General features: G+C 35.2%; 1 protein-coding gene and 1 pseudogene across 3 annotated transcripts in view; one reads left to right on the top strand and one right to left on the bottom strand.

The window, feature by feature from the left end:
• Nucleotides 1-16,199, top strand: part of LARP1B (La ribonucleoprotein 1B) — a 147,790-nt gene that overhangs the window by 31,957 nt on the left and 99,634 nt on the right. For 2 of the 3 annotated variants that reach the window (XM_055404781.2, XM_055404783.2), the window contains exons 9-11: nt 2,243-2,417; nt 6,412-6,584; nt 13,065-13,430. In XM_055404781.2, the coding sequence (XP_055260756.2) occupies nt 2,243-2,417; nt 6,412-6,584; nt 13,065-13,430 (714 nt within the window). Of the gene's footprint in view, nt 1-2,242; nt 2,418-2,978; nt 3,935-6,411; nt 6,585-13,064; nt 13,431-16,199 lie in introns of those variants that run through there. The other variant, XM_088828031.1, reaches the window with a different exon arrangement.
• Nucleotides 9,193-10,205, bottom strand: LOC129542419 (heterogeneous nuclear ribonucleoprotein A1-like; annotated as a pseudogene).

Raw genomic sequence — 16,199 nt, 5'->3', positions numbered from 1 at the left:
GTCATTTCCTTCTCCATCATTTATAGTTTTTAAAATTCATCCATGTTGTTGCAAGATCTGGATGCTGGGTCCACTGCTTTGCTACCAGGGTGTCGTTGCTTCCAGATGGTTCAGTGAACAAAACTAGGAAAATATATTAAAAAAAAAAATAAAAACCATACATGTATCATTAATTCATAGGGACTTCCCTGGCAGTCCAGTAGTTAATAGTCTGTGCTCCTAATGCAGGGGGCTTGAGTTCGATACCTGGTCAGGAACTAAGATCCCACATCCTGCAAGCCACCGGGTACAGCCAAAGATTAGTAGTAATAAGATAAAATGCAAGGATGAGTAAGAATAAAGAAATAATGGAAAGATTCTTCTTTATTTCCTTCATTCCATATTTCAGACTCTCTTCGCTTTCAGTGATTATCCTGATTCCCATCAAGAAATTGTTTTTAAATAATTTCAATACTAACTTTATTAATGTCCATTTACAGAAAATATAACTTGAGAAGTAAGCATGATGCTAATATTAAGGTATACAAGTGTAACATACTTAAAGTAATAAATATAATGTGTTCTCCAACTAAAATACTATGAGTTTTAAATCTTTATGTTAGCACTTTGTATGTTGAGTTTTTATACTTGTCTTTTTTCCTTGTCTCTGAGGGTGAGTACCCTTGAATTTCAGTTAAGATTCAAATTAGTAAGACTAAGTTTTATTTGGAAGAAATTTTGTTAATAGTTTTATTTTGCCCTTAAATTATACCATGTTTATTTATTTATTTTTTTGAAGTTTATTTTTGAGAGCCAACGTATCCTAGGGGCTAAGAGTTGTCATTTTCAGTTTAGTTCATTCTCTCAGTCGTGTCTGAATATTTGTGATCCCAGCATCAGGGTCTTTTCAAATGAGTTGGCTCTTCTCGTCAGGTGCCCAAAGTATTGAAGTTTCAGCTTCAAGATCTGTCCTTCCAATGAACAGCCAGGACTGATTTCCTTTAGAATGGTCTGGTTGGATCTCCTTGCAGTCCAAGGGACTCTCAAGAGTCTTCTCCAACACCACAGTTCAAAAGCATCAATTCTTTGGTGCTCAGCTTTCTTTATAGGCCAACTCTCACATCCATACATGACCACTGGAAAAACCATAGCCTTGACTAGATGGATTTTTGTTGACAAAGTAATGTCTTTGCTTTTTAATATACTGTGTAGCTTGGTCATAACTTTACTTCCAACGAGTAAGCATCTTTTAATTTCATGGCCGCAGTCACCATCTGCAGTGATTTTGGAGCTCAGAAAAATAAAGTCAGCCAGTGTTTCCACTGTTTCTCCATCAGTATCCCATGAAGTGATGGGACCAGATGCCATGATCTTAGTTTTCTGAATGTTGAGCTTTAAGCCAACTTTTTCTCGCTCCTCTCTCTTTCATCAAGAGGCTCTTTAGTTCTTCTTCACTTTCTGTGTGGATCACAATAAACTGTGGAAAATTCAGAAAGAGATGGGAATACCAGACCACCTGACCTGCCTCTTGAGAAGCCTGTATGCAGGTCAGGAAGCAACAGTTAGAACTGGACATGGAGCAACAGACTGGTTCCAAATAGGAAAAGGAGTATGTCAAGGCTGTATATTGTCACCATGCTTATTTAACTTATACAGAGTATATCATGAGAAATGATGGGCTGGATGAAGGACAAGCTGGAATCAAGATTGCCAGGAGAAATATCAATAACCTCATATATGCAGATGGGTGACAGATAATAGTTTGACCTGATATTACCTCATACTAAATCTATGACCTTTATCAAGTTACCCTACTTTTTTTCTTTGAGCCTCAATTTCTTATCTATGAATCCCACCTTAAATTTACAATGTGTTATGAGGAATCTCTGTATGTGTGTGTGTTTATTCAATAATGGTGGGATTTATTACAGTAATTAGATATATTGCCTAAATTTTACTTGGTGATATTAAGGAAAAGGAAATATTAATAGGAAAGGAAGAAATTGACAGTAAAATTATAGTTGAACTTAATTGAAAATACTCCTTAATTGAAATTTTTTCACAATTAGAATAATCTGCTACATGCTAAATCAGGATATTTCATACTTTGCAGGGGCAAATGATTTTAAAATTTGTTTTGTTCATGGATATTTTAAAAAACATTTTGATATTATATGCTGATTTCAGACTTAAATTAGAAATACAGGGTGTACAATTAAATTTTTTGAATGAAATTGCTTTAATTAAAAATACCTATTTATAGGCACTGAAAGATAGCACAGAAGTGGAAATTGTGGATGAGAAAATGAGAAAAAAGATAGAACCAGAAAAATGGCCGATTCCAGGTCCCCCTCCACGGAGTGTGCCACAAACAGACTTCTCTCGACTGATTGATTGCCCAGAGTTCATACCAGGGCAAGCCTTTGGTTCACATACAGGTAACAACTTTTCTTCTAGAGCAAACAGCATTAACAGTAATTTACCTATCTTTGTAAAAGTTTATTTAGACTCAGTAGAAAATTAAAGATAATTTGATGTTTTGATGCTTTATATTTTATTCATAATGCCTCCCACAGAAAGCTATAAGTTAAATAGGGATTTAGGAATTATGGGAAGTGTTTTGCTCTATTTATTCTTATTTGTATACTTTGTCATGTTTGGAGTTTTTACCTGTCTTAATTTTACTAAATGGTTATAGGTGTATTCTACCTGTTTTCCCCTTGTAAGATTGGAATAGTCTAAAAGTCTTACTCAAGAGTGGGGGTAGCCTTCCTTTAATTTTTTTTCCAATGTATTTCAGCTTTGTCTTGAAATCATAAGATGACCTATATTCTAAAGCAGAATTGGGGATCTCTTATGAAGTTATTATAATTATATGTTAAAGAATTGGTGGTATTTAGAATTTCCCAAAATTGCTTTAATGTTAAGAATTTTTTCCTGGATCATTTTTAAGACATTCCCTCTTGGGAAAAAAATATGTGTGCTTAAACTTTTTTCAGTCAGGGTGATGATCTACTGATGCTCTTGGATGTCATTTCATCGGAATATGCAGAGGAATAGGTGACTCATTGAAATATCATTATAAATATTGGAACAAATCGTGCTGCCGAAATGAAAGCGACCAGACTTCTCTACAAGACTGTCTACTTCCACTCCTTCTGGAGGAGGTTGGGCCAACACTACAATGGAGATAACACCTTTGTGATGATGATGAAAGACAGACCCGAGAACTGCTGTTGTTTTTAATAGGAGCTGCCCATTTGTTTGTAATTAGCCTGGGCTGCATGTGCAACTTTTATTCACGGTGGGAAAGTTAATTATCTTTCTGGAATTATTGCAAGATTCTGTCTTTTCCTTCCAGACTTCTGTACTTGTGTCCAGATCAATAAAGCAGAAATAGGCTTGAGTGGAATTTCCCAGTTTGTTAGATCCTTTGGTGTTTTCAGTATAGTGTACATTGTGTAACTCACCTATTGTCATAATATTTCACATGGACTATGAAATTTATTAATGTGAACTATTAAGGGTAAGAAACCTTAAGAAATGAACAAGTGTATTTTTTTTTTTACTTTTTGAAATCTATTTTTGATATACCATTATAGAGAACTACCATCAATAAAGCACTGATGGTCAGTCTCACAGATATTTTTATTGAACATTTCTTTAATTGTTAGCCCTCTGTGCCTCTCTGCCTAGAAAGCAATTTGGGCAGGTGTTTTAAAAGTTTGAGAACTTCAAGTGACATTTTTTTAGGTTTTTTAAAAAATATATGATGTCTGATTGTATAAGTTAGATTAATTTATTGTATAAACTTGGGGTCCAAGATGATATATTTAACCTTTTAAACAGGCATTAGGTCAGCTGTAAAATAGAAACAAGGTAGGTAAGATAGTCAAGTTGGTGATGCCTGTCCATTAATCATTTATGCATTATTAATAAAATTACAAGAATGAAATCAATGTTTGTACATTTTTGTGTTTCTTTAACTATATACTCATTTGCATGCACATACGTATTGTCTGAATCAAGCCAACCTGTATAGTTACCCAAAGCTATGATTCAAGGTGGATAAAGATGTCATGAAATAGATATCATGAAATATATATGGTAATTTGTCTCTGAAAAGTCATGTTGTCAATTTTCAATTAGGAAAAAAACCTTTTTTTCTAGGTTCTCACAAATTAGAACCTATTAAGTGTCTCAAAGTATGTGTCTAATTTTTGTCCATGACTAAGTGGTATTAATTTTTTGGGGGCCACATCCCATGGCTTGAGATCTTAGTTCCCCAACCAGGAATTGAATCTGTGAATGAGAGTGCAGAGTCCTAACCACTGCACAGCCAATGAGTTCCTATAAACAAGTTTAATGTCAAATAATCTAAGTCAAACTCATTTGATCTTGGAAGATTAGGGTTTTACTATTAAATGGGCTTCCCAGGTAAGGGCCTGGCAGCCCACTCCAGTATTTTTGCCTGGAGAATCCCATGGACAGAGGAGTCTGGGCTACAGTCCATCGGGTCACACAGAGTCAGACACAACTGAAGCGACTTAGCACACACATTATTATTAAAATTTACACACACATAGTTTGAAGTCTTTTCTTTGTAAAAGATATAGAAAATCATATAGAATATATGTTTAGCATATATAATGAACACCCTATAAAAACTATCAAAGACTCTTCTAAGTTTTCTTAACCAAATTCTTTGATATTTTAATGTCGTTTAACTTATAAGCACATGTGTTGTGAATACTGTGAAACATATAACTTCATAGCAAAAACATTACTCAAGCTTAAAGAGCATTTAGAGATGATTAAATCATAAACTTAGGTTTTTACATAGGTTTTTACAAGTTTTCTTCAATTTCTGTGTTAAAAATAGTAGATACTGATTTCTTTGCCTTGTGCCAGATATTGTTCTAATATATATATGAACTCTGCATACTAATTTAGTTAATTCTCCCAGTTATTAGAGTGCTGGTTCTTAATCTGCTTTTAAAACTTAATTCACTGCATGAGTAGAAAAAATTTATGGCACCAGTAATAGAGTTCTCTGAAGTTAATGTTTTTCCCATTTTGTACAACTTTTAATGTTAATACTAACAGTCCAAATCCTTTCACTCATACTGATTTTTTGGATCAATTAGTTTGTACCATTAAGTTGTAGAGCAGCAGTGTCCAATAGAAATACTTAGTTTGCCACACATGTAATCCTAATAATTTAAATAGCATTAAAAGCTGTAAAACATGAATTAATTTTAATATATCCAAATGTTAGAACATTAAAAATTATGGACCAATGTTATTTTTGTGCCAAGTCTTTGAAATCTGCTGCATATTTTATAGTCATATCCTGAGCACATTTCAGGAGTAGCCACATTCCAAGTGCTCCGTACCTCCATATGGCTAGTGGCTATTGTGTTGAACAGTGCAGTTTTAGAGCCTTTTTTGTTATGAAATAATATTCTGCTTTTTAAAGCAATATAGTAATTTGGTGGTTGAATCTTGGACCTAACCGTGTCCGTGGAAACGATAATAAATCCAATTGTAGCATGTAGTAGATGAACGTAAAGTCTTGAAATGCTCTTCTCACACTCCTGGCATGTGCCCTTGCATTTTCATTTAGTTAATTAAAAGGATTGTTGGTATTCATTACTTTCTCTATGTAATATTCTGCTTTGCAGTATTTTCAAGGAATTGGCTTTGAGGAGTAAATAATGCTTAGAAGTTTACAGTATAAATTTGTTTCTAAAACACGTTTTGTCCAAAGTGCATAATGCATTATAACTTAATATTCTTTGACTTTTGAAAAATTTTTATAAAGGAAATTATGATTTGTATTTTATAAAGTATATAATTACTTTCATTAAAGTTGTGGAGAAAGGCATTTTAAATTCCAACAGAATTGTAGAATATTCTAACTAAATATTGCCAGTGCAGTGCACTTTAATGATGTGACACATTATGCTTTTTACAGTATTCAGTTTACTGCATTTAAGTAAACCTTATTAGGAAAAGGAAAACAGGCTGCCTTAGTGTAGATTCTAGTAGAACCAATGACACTTTATTTGATTAGTAGTATTTTTAAAAATTCCTTAATTTTGTTGCAGTTTATGAACTTAAGATTTCACAGAGAATTGACTCAAATAAATGTGTTGTCATAATTAGTAAATGACTGACGTTGATGTTCTTGACAGGTTTGAATGAATGTGTCTCTGTAGGGGTTGATAACATTGCTGCTGTTATTCATTGGCTTCATTCTACATCTTACAGAGTCCTTTCGTTTTGAATATCATTGAAAGGTTATAATTGAGATTGATTTATCATGTTTTTGTGAAGAAAAAAAAAATATCAAGCCCAGGTAAAGAAAAAAATATGCTTTATAAGTAAGTAAACCATTATTTTAACTATAGAACTAACTTAAAATTTTAGAGTCTGCCCCAAATTCTCCAAGAATTGGAAGTCCACTGACCCCAAAGAAAAACGCAGAAACAAGTAATCTTCAAGGAATGTCTAGAGGTTTATCTACCAGTTTGCCCAACTTGGATTCAGAACCTTGGATAGAAGTGAAAAAGAGATATCATCCATCCCCAATGAAACTGAAGGTAAGTTGTAATGACCCAAGTGAAGTTTGTATTCTATATCCAGAGTAGCTTGTAAGGCCACTGTTTTTGAGGTACATATATAAAATTTGGTAAACTTTAAAACAATGGTAAAATTTGGAACCATTGCCGTTTAGTAAAAACTTACAGGTTACTAAGTAGTTGAAAATAATTGTATCAATTTTAAAAAATTATCTTATTTCTGAGTATGATTTTAAAATATTCTTCTTTAATCTTTTTACTTGAAATTTGTTTGAATACATTTCAGTTTGTTTAAAGATGACAACATTTTTCTAAATTTTGAATTTATAACTTTGCCACATTATATGTAACCTTAATTGTAGAATTATTTTACATATAATTATTTGTAAAGAATGTATGTCTGGTTTGTTTATGTTTTGGTGATTTTACAGTAAGAAAGGAAAAGAAATTTCTTGGGGGCACACAAGGAAGTGAGCTATTGGTATTTAGGGAACAATATGAGAGTTTCTTGCAATAGAATTGCTGTATTTTTGGCTGATGGTTGGATACGTGAACTTGAAATGTGATAAAAAATGGCTCTGATATAAGCTACAAATGAGTACAAGTAAAATGGAAATCCTAGTAAGGTTGATAGGTAACATCAATGTTTATCTTGTGGTAGTCTGCTATAGTTTTACAGTATGTTAACTTTGGGAGAAAGTGGGTAAAAAGTGCACGAGATTTTTGTTTTCTTTCTTTTTGGCTGCACTGTGTGGCATGTGGAATCTTAGTTCCTCCTCGACCATGGATCAAACCCACAACCCATGCATTGGAAGTGCTGGACTATCAGGAAAGTCCTCAAGATTGCTATTTTTTATAACTATATGTGAATGTAAATTAACTCAAAGTAAAAAAGCTTACTGAAAATAAACTTGGTAATAGTGCCACTAAAATAATTCAAATATTCAAAGTAAGCTCTAAAAGGAAGAAGTCACAAAAAATAACACACCCAGATGTAGGAAGACTGAAGAAGGCTATCATTAATATTAAAGATTACTGTGGCAGGACTCTTTATTACTAAGATTAAAGTGTGAAGAAAGCAAGCATGAAGGACTTAAGGGTGTTTCTTCATTGGAGGAATGGAAAGGATGTTGATATTTCACCTCAGCATAGGATGTTTTGCAATGTCTGGAAACAATTTTTGGTTGTTAAAACTGAAAGTGCTACTGCATGTTGTGAGTGTGAAGGCCAGGGATGCTCTTCAACATCCTGTAGTGCATAGGACACCTCCACCTCCACCACACATCCTAAAGAATTATCAAGCCCAACATGTCATTAATGCTGAGTTTGAAGCCCTGATCCAAGATAACTTTGTACTTACTTATTTGCCATTTGTAAAAAAAATTGGAATACATTTAATTTACAATGTTGTGTTAGCTTCAAGAGGACAGCAGGAGTGGTTCAGTTATTATGTATATATATACTTTTTCAGATTTTTTTTCCCATTATAGGTTATTACAAGATATTGAATATAGTTTCCTGTGCTATGCAGTAGGACCTTGTTGTTTATCTATTTTATACATGTGTGTACCTGTGCTTGCTTAGTCCCATGGAATTTTACAGGCAAGAATAATGGAGTAAGTTCCCATTTCCTACTCCCTGGAGGAGATCTTTCCAACCCAGGGATTGAACCTTTGTTTCTTGTTCCTCCTGCATTGGCAGGTGAATTCTTTACCACTGTGCCACCTATAGTATTGTGTATATTGATACCCAAATTCTGATTTATCCCACCCCAACCCCCACTATCCCCTGTGGTAACCATAAGTTTTTTATGTCTGTTAGTCTTTTCTGTCTTGAAAAGATAGCTTTTAAATTAGCAATGTTGGTTACACTCAGCATACTTAAGGTTTTCTTCTTTGGGTTATTTTAAAAGCCTAATGCAGCTTCTCAAAATAAGATTTTTTTGTATTAATTTATTTTTTTTCAAGAGGGTATTAAATCTTTTATTGATTACACATGATAATGGATGATACACAAGCTTCATTCCCATCTATAACTTTATCTGGTACCATAATTCAATTTAGATATATTGCATAGGATGTGCCAACAATTATTAATAACCAAAAAGAAAAAAAAAACTCCATGACTTTGCATGAGTGACCCTTTTAATGTTGAACTCCAGGTCACAACACAGTAACTGTCAGTTCAACTACACCAAGGTTCTGAAGACAACAGCTTCTCCACCAAGCAGGTTGTAAATAAATTTCAAATGGAACCTGGCATCACCCTGAAGGAATTCTAACTTCACACTGTTGGGGTAGTTTACCAAAATGGCTTCAGAGTAGACTAACTTTACACAGCACATTAAAAAAAAAAGACATTTATTCAGCGTCATGATCAGACTATTACATTTAGCAATCAACAGCATGGGTGCAAAAAAAAATCTACATTAAAACCCTTTGTTGGAATGCTTTACACTTTCCACAGAACAGAAACTAAAATAACCTGTTATACAATTAGTCACAAGTACAGTCCTCGAGTTTTTTGCCCATACACATGATTATTGTCTAAAACATGTCTTCTTTGTAGCAGCTAGGCCCTGCCACTGTGCTTGGCTGAGTTCACAAATCTGTTGTAACCTGTGGCTTCCCTGTCACTTCTCTGGCTCTCCTCTCCTGCTAAGCTTTGTTTCCTGGCAGTAATTAAAACCTTCTGCCACTGCCATAGCTACTGCTGCTGCTGGAACCACCATAGCCACCTTGGTTTCGTGGTTTAGCAAAATATTGGCCTCCACCACCATAGGGGCCAGAACTTCTGCCTCCAAAGTTTCCTCCTTTCATGCGTCCAAAATTTGAAGATTGATTGTTGTAATTGCCAAAATCATTGTAGCTTCCGCCACCTCCAAAATTGCTTCCGTCATTACCAAATCCATTATAGCCATCCCCACTGCCACCATATCCGCCACCACCACTGGCTGCCACCAAAGCCACCTCGACCACTGAAGTTTCCTCCACGACCAAAGTTGTCATTCCTACCGGAACCACCTCCACGACCGCCACCAAAGTTTCCAGAACCACTTCTACCTCTCTGGCTGGATGAAGCACTAGCCATCTCTTGCTTAGACAGGGCTTTTCTCACTTCACAGTTGTGGCCATTCACAGTGTGGTATTTCTGAATGACAATCTTGTCTACGGAGTCATGGTCATCAAAGGTTACAAAAGCAAAGCCTCTCTTTTTACCACTGCCTCGGTCAGTCATGATTTCAATTACTTCAATTTTCCCATACTGTTCAAAATAATCTCTCAGGTGATGTTCTTCAGTGTCTTCTTTAATGCCACCAACAAAAATCTTTTTCACAGTTAAGTGGGCACCAGGTGTTTGAGAATCTTCTCTTGAGACGGCCCTCTTTGGTTCCACAACTCTTCCGTCCACCTTGTGTGGCCTTGCATTCATGGCCACATCCACCTCCTCCACTGTGGCGTATGTGACAAACCCGAAGCCTCTGGAGTGCTTGGTGTTTGGATCCCTCATTACCACACAGTCTGTGAGCATTCCCCATTGCTCAAAATGGCTCCTCAGACTCTCATCGGTTGTTTCAAAGCTCAATCCTCCGATGAGCTTCCGCAGCTGTTCGGGCTCTTTGGGAGACTCTGATTTAGACATGACAGCAGTGGAGGCGGGGAAGACTTCAACGATGCTTTCTCAGTGGCGTCCACGGGCAGAAAGCTGTATTAATTTATTTTAATTGGAGGCTAATTACTTTACAACATTGTGGTGGTTTTTGGCATACATTGACATGAATCAGCCACGGGTGTACATGTGTTCCCCCCATCTCAAACCCCCTTCCAACCTCCCTCCCCATCCCATCTCTCTGGGTCGTCCCAGTGCACTGGCTTTGAGTGCCCTGTTCCATGCATTGAACTTGGACTGGTCATCTATTTCACATATGGTAATATACATGTTTCAGTGCTGTTCTCTCAAATCATTCCACCCTCAGTTTCTCCCACAGAATCCAAAGTCTGTTATTTATATCTGTGTCTCTTTTGCTGTTTTGCACATAGGGTCGTCGTTACCATCTTTCTAAATTCCATATACATGCATTAGTATACTGGTGTTTAATATATTGGTGTTTTTCTTTCTGACTTCACTCTGTATTATAGGCTCCAGTTTCATCTACCTCATTAGAACTGATTCAGATGTGTTCTTTTTAATAACTGAGTAATATTCCATTGTGTAAGTGTAGCACAACTTTCTTTTCCATTCATTTGCCAGTGGACATCTAGGTTCCTTCCATGTCCTAGCTATAATAAACAGCCCTGCAATGAACACTGGGGTACACGTGTCTCTTTCAGTTCTCTTTGGTGTGTGTGCCTAGCAGTGGGCTTGCTGGGTCGTATGCAGTTCTATTTCTAGTTTTTTAAGGAATCTCCACACTGTTCTCCATAGTGGCTATACTAGTTTGCATTCCCACCAACAGTGTAAGAGGGTTCCCTTTTCTCCACGCCCTCTTCAGCATTTATTATTGGTAGACTTTTTGATGGCAGCCATTCTGACTGGTGTGAGATGGTACCTCATTGTGGTTTTGATTTGCATTTCTCAGATAATGAGTGATGTTGAACATCTTCTCATGTGTTAGCCATCTGTATGTCTTCTTTGGACAAATGTCTGTTTAGTTCTTTGGCCCACTTTTTTATTGGGTCACTTATTTTTCTGGTATTGAGCTGCATGAGTTGCTTGTGTATTTTTGAGATTAATTCTTTGTCAGTTGTTTTGTTTGCTGTTATTTGCACCCATTCTGAAGGCTGTCTTTTTCACCTTGCTTACAGTTTCCTTTGTTGTGCAAAAGCTTTTAAGCTTAATTAGGTCTCATTTGTTTATTTTTGTTTTTATTTCTATTACTCTGGGAGGTGCGTCATAGAGGATCTTGCTGTGATTTATGTCTGTGAGTGTTCTGCCTATTTTTCCCTCTAGGAGTTTTATAGTTTCTGGTCTTACATTTAGATCTTCAATCCATTTTGAGTTTATTTTTGTGTATAGTGTTAGAAAATGTTGTAGTTTCATTCTTTCACAGGTGGTTGACCAGTTTTCCCAGCACCACTTGTTAAAGAGATTGTCTTTTCTCCATTGTATATCAAAGAGAGATTTTCTGAAGATCCTGATTAATTTCTGTATTTGTCATGGCTAACCTGGATAACTTGGGAGGATCATATCCTGGACTCATTGACAAAAATTTGTACCATATTTCATTTATTCCAAGATCTACATTTTTTCCTCCACATTAAAAAACTCTTTAACCCCTACTTTTTTTGGTCTCTTCCTCATAAATTATGAAAAAATTTATATATAAAATATAAATTTATATATAACTGATATCAAATAACAAAAGACTCTCTCCTTGCTTTATCATTATTAACACTTTGGTGTTTTTTTAAGATTTCATGTTTTTGCAAATGTGAATAATAAGATATGTAGTTTTTGTTTTTAATTATATTCACAGAGTGTTAAAGCTTACTTTTTTAAAGAAGTAAAAACTTCTATTTACTAGAATGTTAGCTCCATCAGGGCAGAATTGTTGTTACATTTATTGTTATAATCTCCTACCTAGAACAGTAACCAGTTCACAGTGAGGACCCAGATAATTATTGACCAAATGAATGAATATAGATTCACATAAATAGGAATTCTGGAGAGAACAATTGTCTTATTTTAGGGATAGGTGAATTAGCATTTACTGAAGGATAAGGATTGATCAGAGCATGTCATTGGAAGATGAGAACATCGAAAAATTGATTTCTTTGTGTTGACAGTTTGAAAATCTAGATTAAGTTAGACTTAAGAGGATCTAGAATCTACAAATTTGGGCTTTATATATATCACCCAACAGTAAGCTATTTTACATTCTCCACAAGGGTGGAAATTCAATAATTTGGTGAGTGTTAGTGAGTTTAATATGAAATTTTGAGGTAAAAGGATTGAGAATAGGGAGGATCATTGAATCTGGAAGTCCGATGACCTTATTTTTTCTGGCACTACCTCTGAAGTCCAGTGGTTAGGACTCTGAGCTTTCATTGCTGGGGGCTTGGGTTTGAATCCTGGTGTGGCAACTAGGATCCCACATGATGTGCTACATGATGACCTTGGTTGTTCTAGTTCATACTCATAGACTAATTTTGAGATTGTGGACCAACAATGTCACATTTATAGGCCTTTTCTTCCCTCATCTGTAAAATAAGTTGGTATGCTGTAATGAATGTGCTAAGGACCATGCTAATTTTAGAGGTGTTTTTAATATAATCTTTCTTTTATTCAGTTTTGTAGGTTTTTTTAGTCTTGAACTTAGTATTTGGCAATTGCTTACTATTTTTCGGGCCAGAATAATACTGGCATGATTTTCTTTTACCATTTGATTGTTAATCCAGTTATTGAACAGTCTTGATATTACTTACATTAACATTGTTACACAATATTTATTATAAAAGTGATAATAATGTTTTTATATAAAATACCAATTCCTTCCTCTAGGAACCACCATCTCTTCCTGAAGAGGCATCAAATCAACTATATCTTCCAGATGAACAAGAACAAGACGAACTTGATTTTTTCTTTGATGAAGAGATGGGACAAATAGAAGGTCAAGAAAACACATTTACTGATTGGTCTGATAATGATTCGGATTATGAAATTGATGATCAAGATTTAAATAAGATTTTGATTGTAACTCAGACACCTCCTTACATGAGAAAACATCCTGGAGGAGATCGAACAGGCAACCACATGTCTCAAGCAAAAATTACATCTGAACTTGCTAAAGTTATCAATGATGGTTTGTATTATTATGAGAAGGATCTGTGGATGGAAGAAGATGAAAACAAACACACAGCCATAAAGGTAATTGTTTATGGCCAACATCTTTCTATTGATACTTTGTTTTGATTGCATGTTGCTGCTTAGGTTTTCCTAAACTTGAGACCTTATTTTATGAAATTTTGAGTATAAATAAATTATATTTAATTTGAAAAATTCCTAGAAATATATGATATTTACAACCTGAAAAGGTTATTTTTTTCAAATGACAGTGAAAAACAAAACAAAAAAAATGACAGTGAATAAGTGCTTTCATTAAGCACTCCTTGATTAAAAAAACGCTACCTTTTTTTCAGGTGAAAGTAATAAGAAGGCCTTTTCTCATTAGAAGAAATAAAAACTAACGTTATGGACTGGCTTAGTTTATATGCTCTTTACATATGTGGTTATAATCACTCGAGCTGTGTGAGCAGGACTTCAGAAAGGAGCTACTTTCGTTACCCTTTGTGTGCTTCTCACCTTAGTCTGTGGTGCATGTTTTGTGACACTAGAACTCGTTTGTTGACAAGTAGACAAGATTACACTGACTGTCTTTCCTTTTCGATCATTACTTTGTTGCAGGACCCGTTTGAAAGTTTGCTCCAGTTTTTCATCTTGAATTTCACCCAACCTCCTGGTACCTACCCCAGTTACTAAGATAAAATATGAGAGTCTAGAGTAGTCTACTGGCTGTCTGCATTCCTTTTATATGACTTAATGGTATAGATAGGGATTTAAAAGAATCTTTTTCTGCCATTACATTGATTAGAAAATTCCCCAAAATTAAATATTTGTTTGTTTTGAGGTTAGAATAATGAGGAAAAGTTGTATAATATGCCAAATAGGAAAGATTTTAGAAAGAGTTTTAGACAGAAAAGCCAGCCAACTCATGGTTGGACAGAAGGGACTGGCTGTCTATGAAGCTTCATATCATCAAGAAGTGTGCTTTCCTTCTCAGTTCTTCCTGGAATTTCCATCACTGCTTTTATCCTCTTGTCTCGCCACTGCCTTTTTGAAAACCCTGTCTCAGGATATGGTAGCTTGTCAGTAACTTGGAGCCTGAGCAGTTCTCACAGTCCTACTGCTATGGGAAAGGAAGTATGTTTTTATAAAGTTTGTTGGTTGAAATCTTAACTTGTGTAAGAATTGTTTCATTATTTGTGATATTTAGGTTCTATAAGTAACATCTAACTTAAATCCTTTTGGGAACAGAAAGAGATAGAAAATAAACTTACAATAGGTTAAGATTGCCCTGCCTCCATTCTTTATTCCTCTATCCTGCATCGTTCTTCACCATCTGCCGTTCTGTGTATTGCACTTTTGATCACGTGAATGTCAGATCTGTGAGGATAGGGGTTTTTGTCCTGTTTTTTGTACAGCCATATCTCCAGTTGTAGCACAGTTGTTAACAGTTCCTGAAGCAAAGTAGTACTCAATTCATATTTGTTAAAATGGATAATGAATTACGGGTTAAACATTATGAACTCACCAGAAGAACCTAACCTCTGTATAATGTTGGTTTTAAGAGAAGATATTTTCAGAGGTCCAGATAATGAAATTTCAAGTCACCTTGAAACAAATGCTCTTGGTAGGTGACTATTTGCTTGAAAGTGTAGACAGGAATTATTAAATTCAATTACCTCATCTGTTGCCTTAGCCAAAAAATATTCGTTCAGGGAAAAAAGTCTTGGCTATATGGTTCTTAAGTACTATGGGTCTGTTCATAATTATGTCTTACCTAATCCCTATTGTTTAACTTTTTCTTCTTTTCTCTAATTCTGTGCTCAGCATATACTTTCTCATTAGAATAGTTCTTCTGTGGGTCTGTATAGAGGGAGAGAAATAAATTATTTAATTATTTATTATTCCTACTGGTGTGTGTGACACCATGTTAGATACTGGGCATGAAATGGGAAGATAACAGTAGGATTTCTACATGCCTATTCTTACATATACTTGGGACAATAGACATTAAAATAAACCACAGTAAGTACCTGATCACAAATTAAGGTGCTGTTGAAATTAGGCTATAAAGGAATGCCTGTGAGAAAGTCACAGCTATAGTGAGATAGAAAGTATAAGTAAGGATGAACCATGCAAATAACAGATAAACCGTATTCTAGGAAAGGGGAATAACGAGTGTCAAGGATATGAGATGGGAAAGAATTTGGTATATTTGAGGAACTAAAAAAAGTGTTTATAGTATTTATACAAGAGAACAGTTTTAGATATATAGGCATGTATCTGATCATAGTAGGTAACATGTGGGCCTTATTAAGTAACTTGGAATTTACCTAAAGTTCAAATGGAGTACCTTGAAGAATTTTATACAGGCAACAGCATGTGATCTAATTTTTATTTTAGAAATACCACTTTGGTTACTATGGCAGAGAATGGATTAGATGGGGACAAAAGTGGCAGATGAAATTCAGTTGGAAGTCTACTAAAGTAGTCCAGGAGGTGTATGTTGGTAATTTAAGATAAATTGGTGGCAAAGGAAGTGTAGAAATTAGACAACCCAGGTCTGAATCTTGAGGAAGGACCATTTAGGAGTTGTATAGGAAACTGGTGTTGTGGAAGCTGAACACTGTCTTCGTTAGAAGATAATAATCAGATGTGCTGGAAGCAGGACAGATTGAGTTTATGTATGAGTGAAAAGAACGCCAAGTTGATACGGTTGTTTGGTGATCTTTTCTGACTTTGTGAAGGGAGTTTTGCTGAATCCACAAGCTATGTTGAAGTGTATGTACCAAAGAGTAGGTATAGGCCTTCTGTTTCTGACATGTCCTTATTGCTAAAGACAGCTAAAATGGC

The sequence above is a fragment of the Moschus berezovskii genome, chromosome 19 (assembly GCF_049115385.1).
Source record: "Moschus berezovskii isolate FMDL1 chromosome 19, NW_MosBer_1.0, whole genome shotgun sequence".
Lineage (NCBI taxonomy): Eukaryota > Metazoa > Chordata > Mammalia > Artiodactyla > Moschidae > Moschus > Moschus berezovskii.
Note: the sequence above shows the minus strand (reverse complement) of the source record. Positions and strands in the feature narration are given on the sequence as shown.